At 43.2% G+C, this 22,069-nt stretch overlaps 1 protein-coding gene across 1 annotated transcript; it reads left to right on the top strand.

The window, feature by feature from the left end:
• Positions 1-654: 654 nt before the first annotated feature.
• On the top strand, positions 655-4,370 carry LOC541822 (HCF106C precursor protein). Its single transcript, NM_001371615.1, has 6 exons — positions 655-900; positions 1,057-1,175; positions 2,798-2,857; positions 2,932-3,052; positions 3,643-3,765; positions 3,931-4,370. The coding sequence occupies exons 1-6, from the start codon at positions 738-740 to the stop codon at positions 4,059-4,061; spliced, it is 717 nt and encodes a 238-aa protein (NP_001358544.1). The 5' UTR covers positions 655-737; the 3' UTR covers positions 4,062-4,370.
• Positions 4,371-22,069: the final 17,699 nt, after the last annotated feature.

Raw genomic sequence — 22,069 nt, forward strand, 5'->3', positions numbered from 1 at the left:
ATCATCAATTATATGTGAATAGAGATCAACAACTATAACATACCAGCAAAACTAAACTAATTAATAATACAACAGTTTCTATAGTAATTATAAATAAGGATATTGCATAACAGTAGTAATTTTTACCTATTAGTATACTTATTAGTGTACCGTGGATAAAAGTTTCTGCTAGTTTTCAGATCAACCATTTTTGCTTGCGATCACCCGTTTTCAATCAAATTACTTGTAATAATAATAATAAAGGGCTCTTTGACTGTAGTTTTGATGTTGGGCTGCTGCAGCTATAAAACAATCTCTACCGATCAGGCGATTTTTGTATTTCTTGTTTACATCATTACATGGACAGTTGGACACACACGCAAGATGCATGGAATAAATTTGCCAGCAGTCCACTGAACGGAGCGGGATGGTGATTTTTGAACTGTCCTCCCTGAGGAAACCAAAGAGACACATATTCATGAGCAAACATAAAAAATGTTTTAAAAAAATGACAAAGCATTCGAGGAGCAACAAGCCAAATGTCAGCCGCGTTGCTGAAAACAGTACCACCTGCAGCTGCAGTCAGTCAGTGGCTGTACGTCATTACGACGGTCGGATCCGGATCAGACGGCTGAGGTTGTACCAATCAGCTGTGCTAACAGCAGCACCCTGCGCATGCTCTACCGGAGTAGCGCAACTCCGCAAGCAAATCCTCCTATCTCCAAGCCTCCAATCTGTGAACGGTGAACCCCAATCGAATGACGCCGACGGCGAGCCTCCTCCTCCCGGCTCCCCCATTCGTCTCTATCTCCGATGTGCGCCGCCTCCAGCTCCCCCCGCGCGGCGGCCACCGGCCTCGCCCCTGCTGGAAGGGCTTGGAGTGCGGCTCCGTACAGACGCGGATGGTCTCTTCTTTCGTTGGTATATATGGGCGAACCCTACTACCCGTGTAATAAATAGATTGCTCCCAGCGTCCTGTTCTTGGGGGGGCCCTTTGATGTGCGGGATCAAATTCAAATCTTTTCTATGATTCGTGCTGGCACGCTGAGTTTGTCCTCCTTTGGCGTGTAACTGTAGGGAGCAGAACACGCCGCAGAAACGTTATATGTGCTTCCCTGTTCGGAGTTGGAGCTCCCGAAGCACTGGTCATTGGAGTAGTCGCCTTGTTGGTGTTCGGCCCCAAGGGTCTAGCAGAGGTAAATTAGCTCAGTCTACAAGCCCTGTCAGCTTTCTTGAGTGGTGCTAGCAGTTGAGAAACAAGATTGACCTATGGGTATTGTTGACGCTTTTTTGGAGCGCCAAATACTTAAGAAGAATCGGCGGCGGTGCTCTCTGGTCAGGCGCAGACGGTCCGCGGCCTGGGGGCCGGACGGTCCGCGACCTGGCGCAGGGGCTAGGGTTTCCTGCCTGACGGCCGGACGGTCCGCGCGTGCGTAGGGGCGGCGGAAGATCACCGGCGGCGCCTGGATCTCGCTCCCGGGAGGGACCCCGTCGGGGAGGAGAGATCCTATGAGTTGTCTAGGCTCGGGCCGGCCGACCTAGACTCCTCTAATCGGCGTAGAGTCGAAGAGAGGCGAAGAATTTGGGGATTGAGAGGCTAAACTAGAACTAGACTAGAACTACTCCTAATTATACTGGAAATAAATGCGAATAGAAGTTGTATTGATTCGATTAATAATTACAAATCGGCCGTAGACCTCTCTTTATATAGAGGAGGGGGGCTGGACCCTTTACACGACTGGATTCCGGGTTAATTCCGCAAATCTAGCCAACAAAATAGCACAAAACTCGGAACCCTAAACTGCTCTGCGCATGTGCGGACCGTCCGGCCCACAGGCGCGGACTGTTCGGATCGCGGACCGTCCAGCCTCAGGGCCGGACCGTCCGCCCGCTCAAAATGGTGCTCAACAGGTATAACCCCCCCCCCCCCCCCCCCACAAAAAAAAAGCTTCATTGTTGTGCCCTTTGGCCATTCATCTCAGCAGCATAATTTTTCCTTAGTCTAATTCTCAGTTCAGGCCATCAGCTGCCGTAGTGTTATGCTGACGTCTATTCCTCCTTTGCTCTGTAGAGCAGTTGCACCTGAAAACGACATTGCATTTGATAGTGTCAGTTGTTCAGTTATTATTAATGTGAGCATGCCAATGCCATTCATAACTGGGAGCTGTTTGCACTTTCATCTGTCTCTGGAACTGTGTCATTGTTAATCAACCTTAAGTTTTAGAGAATAAGCTTCAGGCTAACCAAAAGAATTCCCCCTATCACTCTGTTTTTTTGTTGGGTGCAGGAAATTACATGTTTAACCTTATATCTGATTTTTAACGTGATACTTAGCTGACTGTCTAGTCTAAGGCAGCAAGGTATTAAGTTCCTCCCTGATAGGCTTTAATCGTGAACTCTATTGGAAGTATGGAATTGTTACCATGACTTCAAACACCATCCCATTTCTATATTTTAGAGTTTTGCTTTGAGATCCTTCTTTGACTCACCAGCATCATTTCTTCGAAAACTGGCCATTTTAAATAGTTTTAGGAAAAATATGTTGTACCACATGTGTGCGTAAAGGTTCACCTCAAGTTAAATTGAAGACTCCTTTATCTGCCAACAACCAAGGTAAAAAATGATTCTGTTCTCTAACTATTTTCAGATTTACTTTTAAACGTTTTTCTTCCCTATGCGTCTGTGCTTGACAATCATTTCCATGTCAGCATATGTTCTCTACAAACCTATGCTATTGGGCTAGCGCTATTAAAAAAGACATGTTTTAGATGCACTGCCCACATATGGGTCTTGGCCTCATTTGCTATATTGTTTCCAGGTAGCCAGGAATTTGGGGAAGACTTTGCGTGCTTTCCAACCAACCATTAGAGAGATACAGGTTGGTCCTTTATTTGTTGTTGCAATATGTTTGACGATCTTGCTTCGTAATGCAATATGATTTGATGCACTTAGGATGTATCAAGGGAGTTCAGGAGCACTCTTGAACGAGAAATCGGAATTGATGAGGTTTCCCAGTCGACGAATTATACACCCACGACCATGAATAACAACCAACAACCTGCTGCCGACTCAAGTTAGTAGATTTGACTACTACTGAATTTGTTTCCAATGTTATCATGCGCACTTCAGTAAAAAAGAACTTTTCCTATAGTCACATTTGAGAATCATGTTTTTCAGTCAAACACCACAGATACCCATAGATGCCCACTTCAGTTTTCATTCCTAGCAATTATTGTAGGTAAACCTCTGTTTACAACTTTACATGTGCATTATTTGGCTCAGTTATGGTTCTTCCTTTCTCATTACAGTGTGTCATATACTAACAAACAGCCTTCCGAATGAACTGCTTTGTTATGTATTAACAATTATCAGAGGCCATTAACATTTGGAAGATGATATACATATACAGTCAAGCAGATGATTATTTAGCATTTTCCCTGATATTAATGAAGTATATAAATACTTCCATGTGAGCTTAACACACATGGCCTGTGATTGTGTTCTCTCTTATTTGTTTTAATAAATGTGCTTGAAACTGACCAAAAAAGTATCCATTTGGTTCTAGCTTTTAGCTCATAGTTCAGAAGATGGGCTTGCACCAGTCTCTGAAGCCATTGATTTCTATATTGCTATGTCAGTGGCTTATTACTATCCATCATTCAGATATCAAGCCTGCACCTGCACCTTACACCAGCGATGAACTTGTGAAAGTAACTGAAGAACAAATTGCTGCATCAGCTGCTGCAGCTTGGAACCCGCAACAACCTGCATCGTCGCAACAGCAAGGTCTGGCATTCCTAGTCTTGCAATTTCTTGAACTATTTAGTATTTACCGTACCTGAATCTGCAAAGGCTCCTAGTTTAGTTTGTGTTTGGCTGGGTTAATTTCCAATCTGGAGAATAAAAGAGACAGTTACAAGATAAATTTGCTGCACATTTTTTATGTTTCAGAAGTGTACACTACTCCGAGTGAGGACGCTCCTACATCAGGAGGAAGCGATGGTCCTGCTGCTCCAGCTCTTGCTGCGAGTGACTCGGATCCAAAGCAAGTGAATCTGGACAAGGCGGAAACACAGAGATGACTCCGCTTAACAGCTTGACACTGGATGGGATGAGCACACTGAACACGTCAGGACGAGCAGTCTTATTTTAATTTTGTAGGCGATGGACTTCAGATTAAAGCCAGTTATTTGGACTGCTGCAGCTATAATCTATAGAGACATAACACTGTAAAAATAGTAGAATCCGTTTTAGATTAAAGCCAAACGAGATGAGAGCGTTTTCTGTGTTTACTAGGCTTGTTCTGTAGCAGCATGCATGGGCAGGTTCATACAAAAAGGCTATGTGTATGCGTAACATAACCACGAGTTTATATGGATTAAATATATTTAGCCACGTTGAAAAACCGGTTCAGTTAATAAAATAATGTCAGTTGGTTCATCAAATGTTTTACGTTTTTTTGAAGATTAAGAAACGAACGTGAACAGGCGGATCCAATGTAAAGCCCAAAATTTGGAAAAAAAAATCATGAAATAATAAAATAAAGAAATATATATATATATATATATATATAATAAGTGTGGTAAGAATTTTTGAAGACCTTTTGAAATCTATTAGGATTCTCCCTCCTCATATTCAAACAATAATATTAAATTAGTAAGTAACTAATAAATTCATAAACAAAAGGGATTATTATATAAATCATACCTTGTTGAAATTGATAAATATTATATACGGATAAATATTAGAGCATCGATTAATCGAGATTATACAAAATATTATGTGGAGCAACATATCCAAAAGTATTTACTTATGTATGATAATAAACAAATAAATAAATATATACTTTGAATTATGTTGGATTTTTGTGCTGTGCATTTAACTGTAAAGTTGAATTTCCAAAACCATGGTTGAATTTGAACTTGTAATCAAAATTTGAAAACTAGAAAACAAAACTGAAATAAAAGAAAAGAAATGGAAAAACTCACCTGTAGTCGGTACGTGGGCCGAAACCATACCTGGCCGGCTCAACTCCCTACCCCGCCAGCCCACTTATGGGCCCTGCTTTACTTTGCTGCCATGTGGGCCGCAAATGTCAGCCTCCCGGCCGCCCGCTTGTGGAGGATTACTGCCTAGGCCCGCGCTCTAGCTTTCCTTCCGCGCGCGTTGGTTTGCTCTGCTGACGCTGTCACTCGGGCCCACTTGTCATCTTCTTCGTCCACGCCGCATACTTGAACGAACTCGCGTGAACCGCGCGCTGTTACAAACCGACCGTGCCTGCTGGCCTCTCGATCCGGACTCTGCCAGGGCGCTATAAAAACGTGAGCCGCGACCCCCCCTCGCCATCCTTATAGCTGGGAACAGAAGAAGAGACCGAGGGATCTGCCGCCATGGAGGAAGTCGGAGTTCGGTCATCGCCTGGGCCTCCAAGCTTTGCTGGGGTGTTTGCCGTGCCCTGGGGTTCGTGTTCATGGGTGCGATTGATCACGTAGGGCTTCAATGGCGCCCTAATTTCTCATCGGAGCATCACCGTCGCCACTCACCGTGGCCTGGCCCTACTGCGTCGCGTTTTCGGGTGAGTTCCTCCCCCATCGGTTCGCGTTGCTCTCTGCTTCATGTAGCGCATGTGGAATTTGGTTGGGAGCTCTGGGTTGCCATGGCGTCGAGGTCCGGTGGCGCGGCCATGGCGCCGCCGCAGCTGGGGCATGGCGCCGCCGGGTGTGTTGCGCGGGCCACTGCGGCTGGGGGCTGAGATGGAAGACGAGATGGGAGTCGTTGATCGCTTGCTGAGCGGTGTAGATTAGATCTCCTGTTGTCACATTGAAGCCGAGATCTAAGCCATCCATCTGGAGTTCAACGGATATGATTAGACCATAGGTGAGCTGTTCGGTTAAATGGATCCGGACCTTCGGATCTCGATCCAACGGTTGGTGCTGCGTACGGGTTCAGAGTTATGAAGATTTAATCTGGGCCGTTGAATCAGATCCAACAGCCAGAATTCGCGGATACCCCTTCGGCTCTGCGGTTTGCAAATAAGCCCCTGGATTTCTAATAAACCAACCCGCCGTTCATATGGTGGTTAGCCTGTGTCTTGGAACGTTTGTAGAGTAGCCCCTGGCCTTTTGTTTATTCATGCACCCAGTCCAAAAGCTTAGGAAATTCAGGAAAATAATTTAGGAAATGGTTTTTATGTATAAAAATATATCCAGAACTTATTTAATTCATAGAAATTCCATTTTTACTCCTTTTTAACCCATTCCAATTGCAATAATCTTGTAGTAACATTGTTTAGCCATGAAACTTGAATTAAAATTGTTCATTTGAATTAATATGTTCTAGGTGCTTAATAACTTCAGAAATTCATAACTAAATAACTATAACTCCGAATTTAGTGATTCTTGTTCCTACGATCTTGTAGCGACGTGTAGACTATTATTATGCAGTTTGTACTTATGTTTGGTGTAATGTTAATTTTGTCTATACATGTTTGTTTATATTGCTACGACTAGCAGTGAGGACACGTGTCGTCTGAAGAGCAAATTGATACCTGGAATCTCAAGTGCCAGGCAAGTTGTGCCCTTGATCACTTCTTTTACCCAGACATGTTCTGATTAATCATAATGATCTGCATAGGTTAATTTTGATGGGACCCAATAGGTTACCCTAGTTTGATTATCTTTATACCTTGTTTTACCACTGAATTTTTAGGTAGTACCTGCTATTGCTTTATGTGGTTTTGGGTATAGAGATACACACTATTCATGATTATACTTTATTATCTGTTATTATTTATTGTTCATGTTAAGATCATTATGTTAATGGGAACATGGAGAACCACCCGGGAAAACAGTGCTACCACAAGGGTTTAATGGGACGCCCTTGGTTGATTAACTAGGAAAGCTAGTGGATGACTACCTTACCCGAAAGGGGCAAGGGTAGTAGGGGAGTGGTCAGTGTAGGGAGGTCCTTGGTTGATTTTGCTGCGATGGCGGTCAAGCGAGGCATTCCTGCACTGGAGCTTCCTATAAACTTTGTAAAGGCCTCGTAGTGTTACCCTGCCTCGCCTCCTCGGTAGAGGTGTATGAGAATGACTGTCTCTTGGCAGATGGGTAACATGACTTGTGGGTAAAGATGCGCAACATCTGCAGAGTGTAAAACTGGCATACTAGCCGTGCTCACGGTCATGAGCAGCTCGGACACTCACATGATTAAATTATGGAACCTAAACTCAATTTGTCATATGCATTGTTGAAAGTCGCCTAGAGGGGGGTGAATAGGGCGAATCTAAAATTTATAAACTTAAGCACAACTACAAGCCGGGTTAGCGTTAGAAATATGAACGAGTCCGAGAGAGAGGGTGAAAAACAAATCGCGGGCAAATAAAGAGTCATACACGATGATTTGTTTTACCGAGGTTCGGTTCTTGCAAACCTACTCCCCGTTGAGGTGGTCACAAAGACCGGGTCTCTTTCAACCCTTTCCCTCTCTCAAACGGTCACTTAGACCGAGTGAGCTTCTCTTCTCAATTAAACAGAACACAAAGTTCCCGCAAGGATCACCACACAATTGGTGTCTCTTGCCTCGGTTACAATTGAGTTTGATCACAAGAAAGTATGAGAAAGAAAAGAAGCAATCCAAGTGCAAGAGCTCAAACGAACACAAATGTCGCTCTCTCTAGTCACTATTTGATTTGGAGTGATTCCGGACTTGGGAGAGGATTTGATCTCTTTGGTTGTGTCTAGAATTAAATGCTATAGCTCTTGTAATGTGTTGAAGGTGAAAAACTTGGATGCTATTGAATGTGGGGTGGTTGGGGTATTTATAGCCCCAACCACCAAAAGTGGTCGTTGGAGGGCTGCTGTCGCATGGCGCACCGGACAGTCCGGTGCGCCACCGGAAACTGTCCGGTGCGCCAGCCACGTTAGCTGGCCGTTAGGTTCTGATCGTTGGAGCTCTGACTGGTGGGGCCTCTGGGCTGTCTGGTGGTGTTGGGGACTTGTTCTCAAATGCTATGAATTAAGAACAAGGCAACATAAAATGTTAAATGATACTGTCCTTCGTCCGTGAAGCATTATTCCTTTGAGGATAATGGGTCTAGGACGAAGGTTGATAAAAGTCTTATTACGAAGTTGAACCTTCGTAATGAACTTTCAAGAAACATTGTAAGATAATACAAAATAAAAGGTATAAAACGGATAAATGTTTCACAGATACATTATATCATATTCACTTAATACATTGAATCATTAAATACAATAATACCTATGCCTTGACAAAGGTTGTATTCCGAGAGATGCGATTGCAAAAATCAGAATGCGTGAACAGTAACGGAATACTGTTCACTATTTATAGGCACAGGTCACAGCCTGTGAGGAATTACAAGTATACCCCTTATAAAAACTTACAACATTGACTCAGACATTTATGGACTAAAAGGTCATTCTATCTTTAAGTCGGTTTGCAATGCCGAAGCTTTACGAAGAGGGACCTTCGGCTATCTTATACAAACAGCTTCATCCGGGGATAGCTTCTCCCTATAAGACCTTCGGCGACGAAGCATGGACCCAACAGTAGCCCCTTTCGCGGTGCTAGATCGTTTTTCGTAACGAGCTTGATCCGTGAAAAAAGTTTCTTAAGCTTCGGAGCGCCGAAGGTCTCAAAAACACCTTCCCTGAGCTCGTTGTCGAGAAACGATTCAATTTCCCTGCGCGTGGCGGCCCCACCGTGCAGAATTACTGTTCAGTCTTTGCGGCCCACCGTACAGCGAGTGCGAGCGGGTGTCCGCCTGGTGTAAAACTTCTGGCGCTTCGCCTTCTTACCTGCGGCACTATATAAACAGACGAGTAGGTGTGAAGTTGCCACAGCATTTACTGCTATTTGCACTGTTTTGCTGCCAAAATTTTTAACCGTCGCTGAAGCTTGTTTGTCATAATCGAACGAAGCTCCATCTTGAAGCCTGCTTCGGAGGAAAAAAGTATTAAAGTTTCACAAGTTCATAGCTAAATGGCCAGAGTCCGCTCTACCGCCAGAGTTGAACGTGAGGGGGACGAAACGGAAGCTTCGGAGACTGTCCCTATCTCCGAAGCCATGCAACGATCCGGGTTAGTGACTTCGGAAAGGGCTCCTATTGATGATGCAGAACAAACAATTGCTGAAGCAGAAGGAGAAGATGCTGAGGAAACTGACCCCGAAGATGATTATCACCTTGCTACGCCAAGCAAACCCAGCCATTTGGACTTCGGGAAATCTACTGTTTCGAAGGCTGATTTGTCCAAGATGGTAAAGTCAGGCTATTTCACTGAAAATCAAAAGAAGCTACTACGCTTCGGGGGAGAAGAGACTACCCCAAAGCCAGAGAAAGATGAAATTGTTATTTTTAAAAGCTTCTTAAAGGCTGGGTTGAGATTCCCCCTTCATGGGATTGTTGCAGAGATATTGAAGAATTTTGGAATCTATTTTCACCAGCTAACCCCTAACGCTATCGTTAGGCTTAGTGTTTATATTTGGGCACTCCGAAGCCAGGCGGTGGAACCGTTTACTGACAGCTTTTGCCGAGTTCACGAACTGCACTATCAGACAAAGGCTAGAAAGGATGGATTACATGAGAATTTTGGTTGCTATAATTTTGCTTACCGGAAAACTACGAAGTATCCTGTGATCAGCTATCGAAGCAAATGGGCAGCAGGGTGGAAATCAGAATGGTTCTATGTTAAGGTTGATGATGATAAAGAAAAGCTTGTGCAAAGTCCACTGGAACTGACCTTCGGGGAAACTCGCCCCCAGTGCCACATGTTACCAGAGGGTCCGACTCAAAAAGCAATGTATGAATTCAAAATAATTGCAGAGAATATCAGTACAAGGGACTTGGTCCAGGAATTCTTGGCTTTCAAAGTTTTTCCTAGTGTAAAAGAGTGGGAAATGCCGAAGCTGGAGGGGGAGAAGAAAAAAGGTGAACTTGTACGTTTGCCTTACTACTTCAAATTTAAGAAATACTTTAAAACTCCTTGCCAAGAGTGGCTGGATACGATTGAAGTGATGTGCAATGAGATACTTGGCAATTATTCCAAGAAAGAAGATCAATTGATGACTGCAGCCTTCGGCACCCGTCCAAAACGAAGGTTGAATCGAGTGTTGGACGCCTTGGGCTTCGAATACCCAGACTACGAAGATCTGAACAAAGGTGCCGGGGGCCAAAAAAAGGAAAAGGGCAACTGAAGCCTTAGATGAAGGTGAAAAAGAGCCAATAAAGAAGAAAATTCAAAAGAAAAGGAAAGCTTCTTCTCCGAAGCAACAAATATCCGAAGTAGAAGAAACCCCCGCATCGCCTTCTGCTGCTGTTGTTGAGGAAATTCTGAAGGTAATGACTGAATCCTTACCTGCGAAGCTAAGTCCACTGGGTCATCAACTGACAAAATTTTTTCAGAAGGACAAGGAGCCCGAGAAATCAAGGAAAACAATCAAGGCAAAGAAACAAAGAATCATTACCGTGACAGAGGTAATTGACAAGACGCCGCCGAGAGCTTCGGCCCAAAAAACACAAACAGCTGCAGAGGGAGCAGATACTGAAATTGTACCTTCGGAGGCCGCAGCTGCCGAAGCTGCCTCAGCTGAGGATGTGAATTTGGAGAGCACGATTGAACATATTGACCAAATACTGCTAGACATGGCTGCAGAAGAAGCCAACACTGCTGCCGAAGAGGCCATGACTACAACGTCAAAGAAAGGAAAAGAAGTTGCTGAAGAAGCTTCGGAAGACGAAGCCTTCGTGTTCCAAAACTTAGTTGGAGGACACCTATCAAAAGCTGAAATAGAAGAACTTAAAGAATACGCCCAATCCTGCGGGTACAAACCTGGGGCACTCCTCTTCGGAGGCGTTGATGATGAGAAATTAGAGTGTATTCGAGACCAAACAGGGGCCAAAGTTATCAGCACCCTGTCCAAGAGTATAGGATTCCCGAAGCTAGAAACAGATATCAGCCGCTACCGACGACAACATGTCGTTGGTAGTTTATTTTACTCCAACTTCAAGGTAAATAACTTGTCCCTTAACTTTTATTGCTTCTTAATAAAAACACATCTGACAAAGGTTGTGTTTATGTAGAGCATGCTATTGAGCAAAGCCTTGCAAATGCAGCAGGACCTTGAAGATAAAAAGCATGAAGTTATAATTGGAAATTTGGAAAACAAAATAAAGGAGCAATCAGATGCTTTTGAGAAAAAGAACTTTGAGCTCCAGGCAGCCGAAGGTTTACTGGCGGAAGCTGAAGCAAAAATATCAGAACTGAACACAAAGCTTCTCCGCCAGTCTGAGCAGTTCGAACGGGAAAAACAAGATCTCAATGCAAAACTTGAAGCCGAAGCTCGGCAAAATTCGGATTTGAGAAAACTACTGACAAATCTTCAAGAAAAATGCCTGGAATTTAGCAACAAGTGCATTCAACGACTAAGAAAGATTTTTTACTCGGTTGGAGCTAGCAGCGAAAAATTTACCCCATCAGCTGAAGATCTACCAAAAACCTTCGAACACATTGAGGGGGAGATTGACGAGCTCGACGAAGTCATAGCTGGGCATGGTGACTTCTGTGCCTGGGTGGCTTCTCGAGGGACTGCTGCAGCCTTCATGAAGGCTGGCTGTGATCATGGGAAAATTGTTAATAGGCCAAATTTTACTTTGTCACCATCAATCTTGGATGACATCCCTGATCTCGCCCGAAGCATCTCGAATCGATTTGTAAAAATGATATGGACAAAAGGTGGTCGAGAGAAAGCTGGAGACGAAGCTCGTAGCCACCTTGATCCAGTAAGAAATCATACCTTGTGCTTACCTTTTCTTGTAAACTTGATTCTGACTTCCAACGACCTTATTCATGTAGAATGACGAAGCCGAAGCTGATGCTCAAAAATAACGCCGAAGCCGAAGCTCCTTGGAGATTTAGATAGTAGACTGCAGACAATACTTGAAAAACTTTTGAGATAACTTTTATAAATGTAAACAAAAACTTGTTTTTAATGTATGCTGTTCATACCTTGTAATATATCCTTAACCTTTCACTGATGTATGATAAATGCTTCGATGTGGACGAAATTTCCTTTTTTGAGCCAAAGGCGAAAAAACACCTTCCCTTCTTTTCGTACGCAACGAAGCATAGAAAACAATATTTTCCTTTTCTTCGAAGCTCTCCTTCGTAGAAAACAACATTTTCCTTTTCTCCGAAGCTCTCCTTCATAGAAATTTTTTCCCTTTCTTTTTTCTTTTCTTGCCGAAGCAACCATTTTATGCGATGAAGATGATTATCCTACATATGCCTAGATGAATGTTTATGAATGCAAATGCTATGATGTAATGTGATGTGCAAATGAATGGCCAAACACGTATCCGAAGCCATATTCATAGCCATTATTTTCTTAAAAACATTCACACCTCAGCTCTGCATTCCCTTAGGAACGACTTTGGAGCTTCTTCGCCTTTACTTTTGGCGGAATCAGCGTTGACTTTTCGCTGTAAGCTCTGCATTCCCTTAGGAACGTCTTTGGAGCTTCTTCGCCTTTTACTTAGACGGTATAAGCTCTGCATTCCCTTAGGAACGTCTTTGGAGCTTCTTCGCCTTTTACTTAGGCGGTATAAGCTCTGCATTCCCTTAGGAACGTCTTTGGAGCTTCTTCGTTTTTACTTTTTGGCACTCGATGGTGCGCTCTCAGCTTTTACATTTACATTCTTTGGGGGATTTTACTCTTATAAGACTAGAAAAGGAAATTACATATGCTGGCCCCATTAAAAACCTTTCTCCCCCTTTGGAAAGGAAAAGGGTGCCATGAAAGAAAAAATAAAAAATATGAAAAATTACATCGAATTATACATAATATCGCCGAAGCTCATCCGCATTCCAAGATCTAGGAATGTCATTGCCGTCCATATCTTTCAATCTGTATGAACCGGGCCTTGACGAAGATGCTACTAAGAAAGGCCCGTCCCATTTCAACTGCAATTTGCCCACTGTTTCCGGGTTGGCCACCCTCCGAAGCACCAAGTGCCCCGGCTCAATATTTTTTAGCCGAACCTTTCTATCCCGCCATTTGACTGTTTCAGCTTGATATTTATTAATATTCTCCACGGCTTGCAGTCTGATCCCTTCTAAAGCATCTTTTTCTATAGAATAAGCAGCTTCGGAATCTGATTCTGCCGAAGCTACTATCCTTATTGATCCGGCTTTAGCTTCCTCTGGAGTTATTGCTTCGTCACCGAATAACAACTTAAATGGAGTGAAGCCTGTAGACCTTGATACTGTCGTATTGTGGCTCCACACCACTTTGGTTAGCTGATCTGGCCATTTTCCTCTAGGTTGATTGAAGATTAGCTTCATTATTCCTGTCATTATAATGCCGTTGGCTCTTTCAACGAGTCCATTTGACTCCGGGTGCCTGACTGATGCAAAATGGATCTTCGTACCAATTTGGTCACAGAAATCCCTGAAAGCTTCGGAGTCAAACTGTGTTCCGTTGTCCACAGTGATAGCCTTTGGCACCCCGAAACGACAAACAATATTCTGCCAGAAAAACTTTTGGACGGTAGCCGAAGTTATTGTGGCTAAAGGCTTCGCCTCAATCCATTTAGAAAAATATTCCACAGCTACCACAACATATCTCAGGTTCCCTTGGGCCGGTGGTAACGGACCTAACAAGTCAAGGCCCCACCTTTGCAATGGCCAAGTGGGTTGTATGAGCTGTGTCAAGGACGAAGGTTGTTTTTGATCTCTTGCACATTTCTGACAACCTTCGCACTTTTGAACCAATTCTGCTGCATCCGAAGCTGCCTTCGGCCAATAAAATCCTTGACGGAAAATTTTTCCAAGTAACGGCCTAGATCCGATGTGAGATCCACACAGGCCTGCATGTATTTCTTTCATTAACTCTATACCTTCGGTTCTGGATAAGCATTTGAGCAACGGAGCACAAACTCCATGTTTGTACAACTCCCCTTCTATCATGACATATGGACGAGCTCTTGCCTCTATTCTCTTGTTATAAGCTTCGTCATCTGAAAGAAATTTACCCTGAAGGTAAGAGATGATCTCAGTTCTCCAATCTTCGCTAAAAACAGGAGATATATTAAGAACTGCTCTTTCAAGGAGTTCCACCGAAGGTGCTTTTATTGTTTCAAAGAACACATCCGAAGGTAAAGGCAGCCCCTGTGCTGCTGACTTAGCTAGCAGATCAGCATGCTCATTTTGTCCTCGAGGGATATTCTTGACAGAAAACCCTTCGAAGGAAGCTTCGACTCTTCGAACCATATCCAGATATTTTTCAAGCTTCGGATCCTTAGCCTTACAACTTTTGTCAATATGACCCGAAACAACCTGGGAATCAGTTTTAAGTATGGCCCTTCTGATTCCCATTGCTTTTAACTTCCGAAGACCTAAAATCAATGCTTCGTACTCAGCAATGTTATTTGTGCAATTAAAATCAAGTTTTGCCGCATAACAGGTTTTGACTTTGGAAGGTGAAACCAACACAGCAGCCGCTCCTGCTCCGAAGGTTCCCCAAGATCCATCACAAAACACTATCCAGGCTTCGTTGTCTTTATTTGTTTCCTCCTCCTGAGCCCCTGGTGTCCCATCAGCAATAAAGTCTGCCAGTGCCTGCGACTGAATCGAAGATCTATGAACATATTCAATACAAAATTCATTGAGCTCTGCAGCCCATTTTCCAATCCTTCCAGTAGCTTCTCTGTTCCTCATAATATCCTTCAGAGGTTGTGATGAAGGAACAATTATGTTGTAAGCTTGGAAATAGTGCCGAAGCTTCCTGGAGGCCATCAAGACAGCATACAGTATCTTCTCCAACTCTGTATAATTTTTCTTTGATAAATTAAGGACCTCGGAAACAAAATATATTGGGGCCTGCCTTTTGACTTGACCATCAAGCTTCTCCTGAACAAGCGCTGCACTTACCGCTGAGTGCGAAGCTGCCACATATAACAATAAAGGAGCCCCTGGCATTGGTGGAGTCAATGTTGTTAGATCTATCAAATACTGTTTCAGTTCTTCGAAAGCCTTCTGCTGGATTGGTCCCCATTGAAAGACTTCGGCCGACTTCAACACTTCGAAGAATGGTAAATTTCTCTCTGCCGATCTGGATATGAATCTATTGAGAGATGCCAACCTTCCTGTCAATCTTTGAGCCCCCTTCTTTGTAGTTGGTGGCTCCATCCGAAGTATAGCTTCAATTTTACTTGGATTGGCCTCAATTCCCTTTGTTGAAACCAAGCATCCAAGAAATTTCCCCTTCTTCACTCCGAAGACACACTTTTCTGGATTTAACTTTAAGCCAGCTTGCCTGAAACTGGCGAAGGTCTCCTGCAGATCAGCAATATGATTCTCCTGCTTCGTGCTTTTGACAATGATGTCATCAACATAAGTTAACACATTTCTGCCTATTTGAGATTGAAGAACCTTCGCAGTCATTCGGCTGAAACTTCCTCCAGCATTTTTGAGCCCCTCAGGCATCCAAAGATAGCAATATGTGCCACTTGGAGTGATGAAGCTAGTCTTCGGCTCATCTTCCTTCTTCATCCAAATTTGGTGATAGCCGGAATAGCAGTCTAACAGACTCATGAGCTCTGACGAAGCTGCTGCATCAACTAAAGAGTCTATCCTTGGTAGTGGGAATTCATCCTTCGGACAAGCCTTGTTAAGATCTGTAAAATCGATGCACATTCGCCACTTGCCATTGGCCTTTTTTACCATAACAGTGTTAGCCAGCCATTCTGGGTACTTCACTTCTCTAATAACTCCTGCACTGAGGAGTCTTTTGACTTCGTTGCGAGCACCTTCGGCCTTATCATCTGACATTTTCCGAAGCCTTTGCTTTCTGGGTCTGAAGGATGGATCGACATTGAGCGAGTGCTCAATAACATCCCTATTAACTCCGCATAGATCATTGGCTGACCATGCAAAAACATCTTTGTTGTTGAACAAAAACCTTATCAAGGTTTTTTCCTGCTCTTCGGATAACTGAGAGCCTAACAGCACCTTCTGCTCTGCTATGTCCTCACATAAGAGCATAGGCTTCGGCTGATCTGCTGAAGCTGCTTTCTCCCTTCTGAATTTGTACTGTTCACAAGCTTCAGCTCCATCTATGTTATGGATTGCTTTTGAGTCAGTCCAATTGCCTTCGGCCCTTCTTGCAGCTTCCTGACTTCCATGGATAGCAATGGGTCCCTGATCCGAAGGTATCTTCATGCAAAGATAGGCAGGATGAAGGATTGCTTCAAAGGCATTGAGAGTACCACGACCAATAATTGCATTGTAAGGATATTCCATGTCAACAATGTCAAACACAACTTGTTCAGTTCTAGTGTTGTTGATGAATCCGAAGGTCACTGACATGGTGATCTTGCCCAATGCTATTATCTGTCTTCCTCCGAAGCCATAGAGAGGATGTGTAGCATCATGAATCTTATCTTCTGGCTCTTGCATTTGTCTGAAGGCTTTAGCAAATATGATGTCAGCTGCACTGCCTGTGTCAACCAAGACATTATGGACCAGAAATCCTTTGATAACACAAGAGATAACCATGGCATCGTTGTGTGGGTAATCTTTGAGCTGAAGGTCCTCTTGGGAGAAGGTAATAGGAATGTGAGACCATCTTGACTTGATGAAGGGTCCTTGCACCCCAACATGCTGTACCCTTCTCTGTGCTTCCTTCTTTTGTTTCTTGTTAGCTGGCTCTGAGGACGAGCCACCTGTGATCGGGAGTACCAGCTTCGGGCCCGAAGCAGCTCCAGCTTGGTCGTTGAATGAAGCCATCAGCTTAAAAAGTGGAAGTGAGTTCACCGGAGGTGGGCGCCAATGTTGGGGACTTGTTCTCAAATGCTATGAATTAAGAACAAGGCAACATAAAATGTTAAATGATACTGTCCTTCGTCCGTGAAGCATTATTCCTTTGAGGATAATGGGTCTAGGACGAAGGTTGATAAAAGTCTTATTACGAAGTTACCTTCGTAATGAACTTTCAAGAAACATTGTAAGATAATACAAAATAAAAGGTATAAAACGGATAAATGTTTCACAGATACATTATATCATATTCACTTAATACATTGAATCATTAAATACAATAATACCTATGCCTTGACAAAGGTTGTATTCCGAGAGATGCGATTGCAAAAATCAGAATGCGTGAACAGTAACGGAATACTGTTCACTATTTATAGGCACAGGTCACAGCCTGTGAGGAATTACAAGTATGCCCCTTATAAAAACTTACAACATTGACTCAGACATTTATGGACTAAAAGGTCATTCTATCTTTAAGTCGGTTTGCAATGCCGAAGCTTTACGAAGAGGGACCTTCGGCTATCTTATACAAACAGCTTCATCCGGGGATAGCTTCTCCCTATAAGACCTTCGGCGACGAAGCATGGACCCAACAGGTGGTGCACCGGACAGGTCCTGTAGACTGTCCGGTGCGCCTCCTGCGCGTGCTCTGACTCTGGCGCGCACTGTAGCTCATTTAATGCGGTTGCAGTCGACCATTGGCGCGAAGTAGCCGTTGCTCCGCTGGCACACCGGACAGTCCGGTGAACTATAGCGGAGCGGCCTCCCATTTTCCCGAAGGTGGCAAGTTCAGCTTCGAGTTCCCTGGTGCACCGGACACTGTCCGGTGGTGTACCGGACAGTCCGGTGCGCCAGACCAGGGTGCCTTTGGGTTGTCTTTTGCTCTCTTTGTTTGAACCTTTTCTTGGTCTTTTTATTGGCTTATTGTGAACCTTTGGCACCTATAAAACTTATAGCCTAGAGCAAACTAGTTAGTCCAATTATTTGTGTTGGGCAATTCAACCACCAAAATCAATTTAGGGAAAGGTGTAAGCCTATTTCCCTTTCAATCTCCCCCTTTTTGGTGATTGATGCCAACACAAACCAAAGCAAATATAGAAGTGCATAATTGAACTAGTTTGTATAATGTAAGTGCAAAGGTTGCTTGGAATGAAACCAATAAATATTTCTACTAGATATGCATGGATAGCTTTCTTTTCATATCAAGATTTTGGACCACGCTTGCACCACTTGTTTTGTTTTGCAAATTCTTTTGTAAATTCTTTTCAAAGTCTTTTGCAAATAGTCAAAGGTAAATGAATAAGATAAGCATTTTCAAGATTTGAATTTTTCTCCCCCTGTTTCAAATGCTTTTCCTTTGACTAAACAAAACTCCCCCTCAATAAAATCCTCCTCTTAGTGTTCAAGAGGGTTTTAGATGCTAGTTTTTGAAGAGGGGAACCCAATTTGAAATTCTATTAAAACTAAGATACCAATTGAAAAATTCATTATTTCAAAACCTTTTCTTAACTCAAATTTTGAAAATTGGTGGTGGTGCGGTCCTTTTGCTTTGGGCTAATACTTTCTCCCCCTTTGGCATGAATCGCCAAAAACGGATACTTGAGTGAAATATGAGCCCTTATAACTACTTTCTCCCTCTTTGGCAAACAATAATATGAGTGAAGATTATACCAAAGACGGAGAGTGGTGCGGAGCGACGGCGAAGGATGAGTCATTTCGATGGAGTGGAGTGGAAGCCTTTGTCTTCGCCGAAGACTCTAATTCCCTTTCAATCTATGACTTGGTTTGAAATACACTTGAAAACACATTAGTCATAGCATATAAAAGAGACATGATCAAAGGTATATTAATGAGCTATGTGTGCAAAACATCAAAAGAAATTCCGAGAATCAAGAATATTTAGCTCATGCCTAAGTTTGTTGAAAGTTTGTTCATCTAATGGCTTGGTAAAGATATCGGCTAATTGTTCCTTGGTGTTAATATATGCAATCTCGATATCTCCCTTTTGTTGGTGATCCCTTAGAAAATGATACCGAATGGCTATGTGTTTAGTGCGGCTATGCTCAACGGGATTATCCGCCATGCGGATTGCACTCTCATTATCACATAGAAGAGGAACTTTGGTTAATTTGTAACCATAGTCCCTAAGGGTTTGCCTCATCCAAAGCAATTGCGCGCAACAATGGCCCGCGGCAATATACTCGGCTTCGGCGGTAGAAAGAGCTACGGAATTTTGCTTCTTTGAAGCCCAATACACCAGAGACCTTCCCAAGAACTGGCAAGTCCCCGATGTGCTCTTTCTATTAATTTTACACCCCGCCCAATCGGCATCCGAATAACCAATTAAATCAAATGTGGATCCCCGAGGGTACCAAAGCCCAAACTTAGGAGTATAAACTAAATATCTCAAGATTCGTTTCACGGTCGTAAGGTGAGCTTCCTTAGGGTCGGCTTGGAATCTTGCACACATGCATACGGAAAGCATAATGTCCGGTCGAGATGCACATAAATAGAGTAAAGAACCTATCATCGACCGGTAATACCTTTTGATCTACGGATTTACCTCCCGTGTCGAGGTCGAGATGCCCATTGGTTCCCATGGGTGTCTTGATGGGCTTGGCATCCTTCATCCCAAACTTGTTTAGAATGTCTTGAATATACTTCGTTTGGCTAATGAAGGTGCCCTCTTGGAGTGGCTTCACTTGAAATCCCAATAAGTACTTCAACTCCCCCATCATCGACATCTCGAATTCCTGTGTCATGATCCTACTAAATTCCTCACATGTAGATTCGTTAGTAGACCCAAATATAATATCATCAACATAAATTTGGCATACAAACAAATCATTGTCCGGTGTGCCACCAGTGCACTAGCTGACTGCCCTCTTCTCGGTTTTCTTCGTTATTTCCTTGGGCTTTTTTTATTCTTGAGTCTTGGACTTCTACATATCTTTTATGTCTTCTTTTGAGATGTTGCATCCTCAGAGCCTTAGTCCAATAATCTTCGCATCATGTGAACTATAAATACAAACACATTAAACTACAAGGTTATGTTGATCATCAAACACCAAAATCACTTAGCCAAATGGTCCGGGGTCCATTTTCCTTACAATCTACCCCTTTTTGGAGATTGATGACAACACAACCAAAGCAAGCAAATATAACAAACATTTTGATAAAAATATGTAACCTATTTGTTAGGATGCATGAATGTCCCCAAAAGGTGAGATTATGTACTTAAGCCTCCCCCTAACTCCATAATCCACCTACTTCCTATTTTAGACCAAAGATACTTGTAGAACCAAAACCACATGCAAGATCAAGATCTTAATTTTTTTGAAATTGGGTGGTGTTTAGTGTTTGATATATTTTGAATTGCTTTGGTACCTAAAACTTCTCCCCCTTTGGATTCAAACACCAAAAAGGAAGACATTAAAAGCATATAGCAAGCAATTAAAACTTTCCATCTAACAGAGTTATCACTCGTAGCTCTAAAAGAGTTTTAGTAAATAAAGTAGGATCGGCCTTTCCGACTTTGAAGCCATTAGTGATAAGAAAATCTCTTAGGCATTCATACCATGCTCTTGGGCTTGCTTGAGCCCATAAAGCGCCTTAGAGAGTTTGTATACATAGTTAGGGTACTCACTATCTTCAAAGCCGGGAGGTTGCTCAACATAGACCTCTTCCTTGATTGGTCCATTGAGGAAGGCACTTTTCACGTCCATTTGGTAAAGCTTAAAGCCATGGTAAGTAGCATAGGCAAGTAAAATGCGAATTGACTCAAGCCTAGCTACGGGTGCATAGGTTTCACCGAAATCCAAACCTTCGACTTGTGAATACCCCTTGGCCACAAGTCGGGCTTTGTTTCTTGTCACCACACCATGCTCGTCTTGCTTGTTGCGGAAGACCCACTTGGTTCCTACAACATTTTGGTTAGGACGTGGAACTAAATGCCATACCTCATTCCTAGTGAAGTTGTTGAGCTCCTCTTGCATCGCCACCACCCAATCCGAATCTTGAAGTGCTTCCTCTACCCTGTGTGGCTCAATAGAGGAAACAAAAGAGTAATGTTCACAAAATGAGCAACACGAGATCTAGTAGTTACCCCCTTTTGAATATCGTCGAGGATGGTGTTCACGGGGTGATCTCGTTGAATTGCTTGGTGGACTCTTGGGTGTGGCGGTCTTGGAACTTATTCATCTTCCTCATCTTGATCATGGGTATCTCGCCCTTGATCATTGCTCTCCTCTTGAGGTGGCTCAACTTCTTGATCTTCTCCTTCATCATTTTGAGCCTTATCCTCATCTTGAGTTGGTGGAGATGCTTGCATGGAGGAAGATGGTTGATCTTGTGCTTGTGGAGGCTCTTTGGATTCCTTGGGACACACATCCCCAATGGACATGTTCCTTAGCGCGACGCACGGAGCCTCTTCATCACCTAGCTCATCAAGATCAACCTGCTCTACTTGAGAGCCGTTAGTCTCATCAAACACAATGTCACAAGAAACTTCAACTAGTCCAGAGGACTTGTTAAAGACTCTATATGCCCTTGTGTTTGAATCATATCCTAGTAAAAAGCCTTCTATAGCCTTAGGAGCAAATTTAGATTTTTTACCTCTTTTAACAAGAATAAAGCATTTGCTACCAAAGACTCTAAAATATGAAACATTGGGATTTTTACCGGTTAGGAGTTTGTATGATGTCTTCTTGAGGATTCGGTGTAGATATAACCGGTTGATGGCGTAGCAAGCGGTGTTGACCGCCTCGGCCCAAAACCGATCCGAAGTCTTGTACTCATCAAGCATGGTTCTTGCCATGTCCAATAGAGTTATATTCTTCCTCTCCACTACACCATTTTGTTGTGGCGTGTAGGGAGAAAAGAACTCATGCTTGATGCCCTCCTCCTTAAGGAAGCCTTCGATTTGAGAGTTCTTGAACTCCATCCCGTTGTCGCTTCTTATTTTCTTGATCCTCAAGCCGAACTCATTTTGAGCTCGTCTCAAGAATCCCTTTAAGGTCTCTTGGGTATGAGATTTTTCCTGCAAAAAGAACACCCAAGTGAAGCGAGAATAGTCATCCACAATAACTAGACAGTACTTACTCCCGCCGATGCTTATGTAAGCTATCGGGCCGAATAGATCCATGTGTAGGAGCTCAAGTGGCATGTCAGTCGTCATTATGTTCTTGTGTGGATGATGAACACCAACTTGCTTCCCTGCCTGACATGCGCTACAAATCATGTCTTTCTCAAAATGA

Source organism: Zea mays, chromosome 10, assembly GCF_902167145.1.
Source record: "Zea mays cultivar B73 chromosome 10, Zm-B73-REFERENCE-NAM-5.0, whole genome shotgun sequence".
NCBI lineage: Eukaryota > Viridiplantae > Streptophyta > Magnoliopsida > Poales > Poaceae > Zea > Zea mays.

Bases quoted from the DNA above. Each gene is read 5' to 3' on its own strand.
- LOC541822 (NM_001371615.1), top strand. From the start codon at position 738: ATGACGCCGACGGCGAGCCTCCTCCTCCCGGCTCCCCCATTCGTCTCT. The intron at 901-1,056 runs GTATATATGGGC...GTGTAACTGTAG, and splicing joins GATGGTCTCTTCTTTCGTTG to GGAGCAGAACACGCCGCAGA. The intron at 3,766-3,930 runs GTCTGGCATTCC...TTTATGTTTCAG, and splicing joins TGCATCGTCGCAACAGCAAG to AAGTGTACACTACTCCGAGT.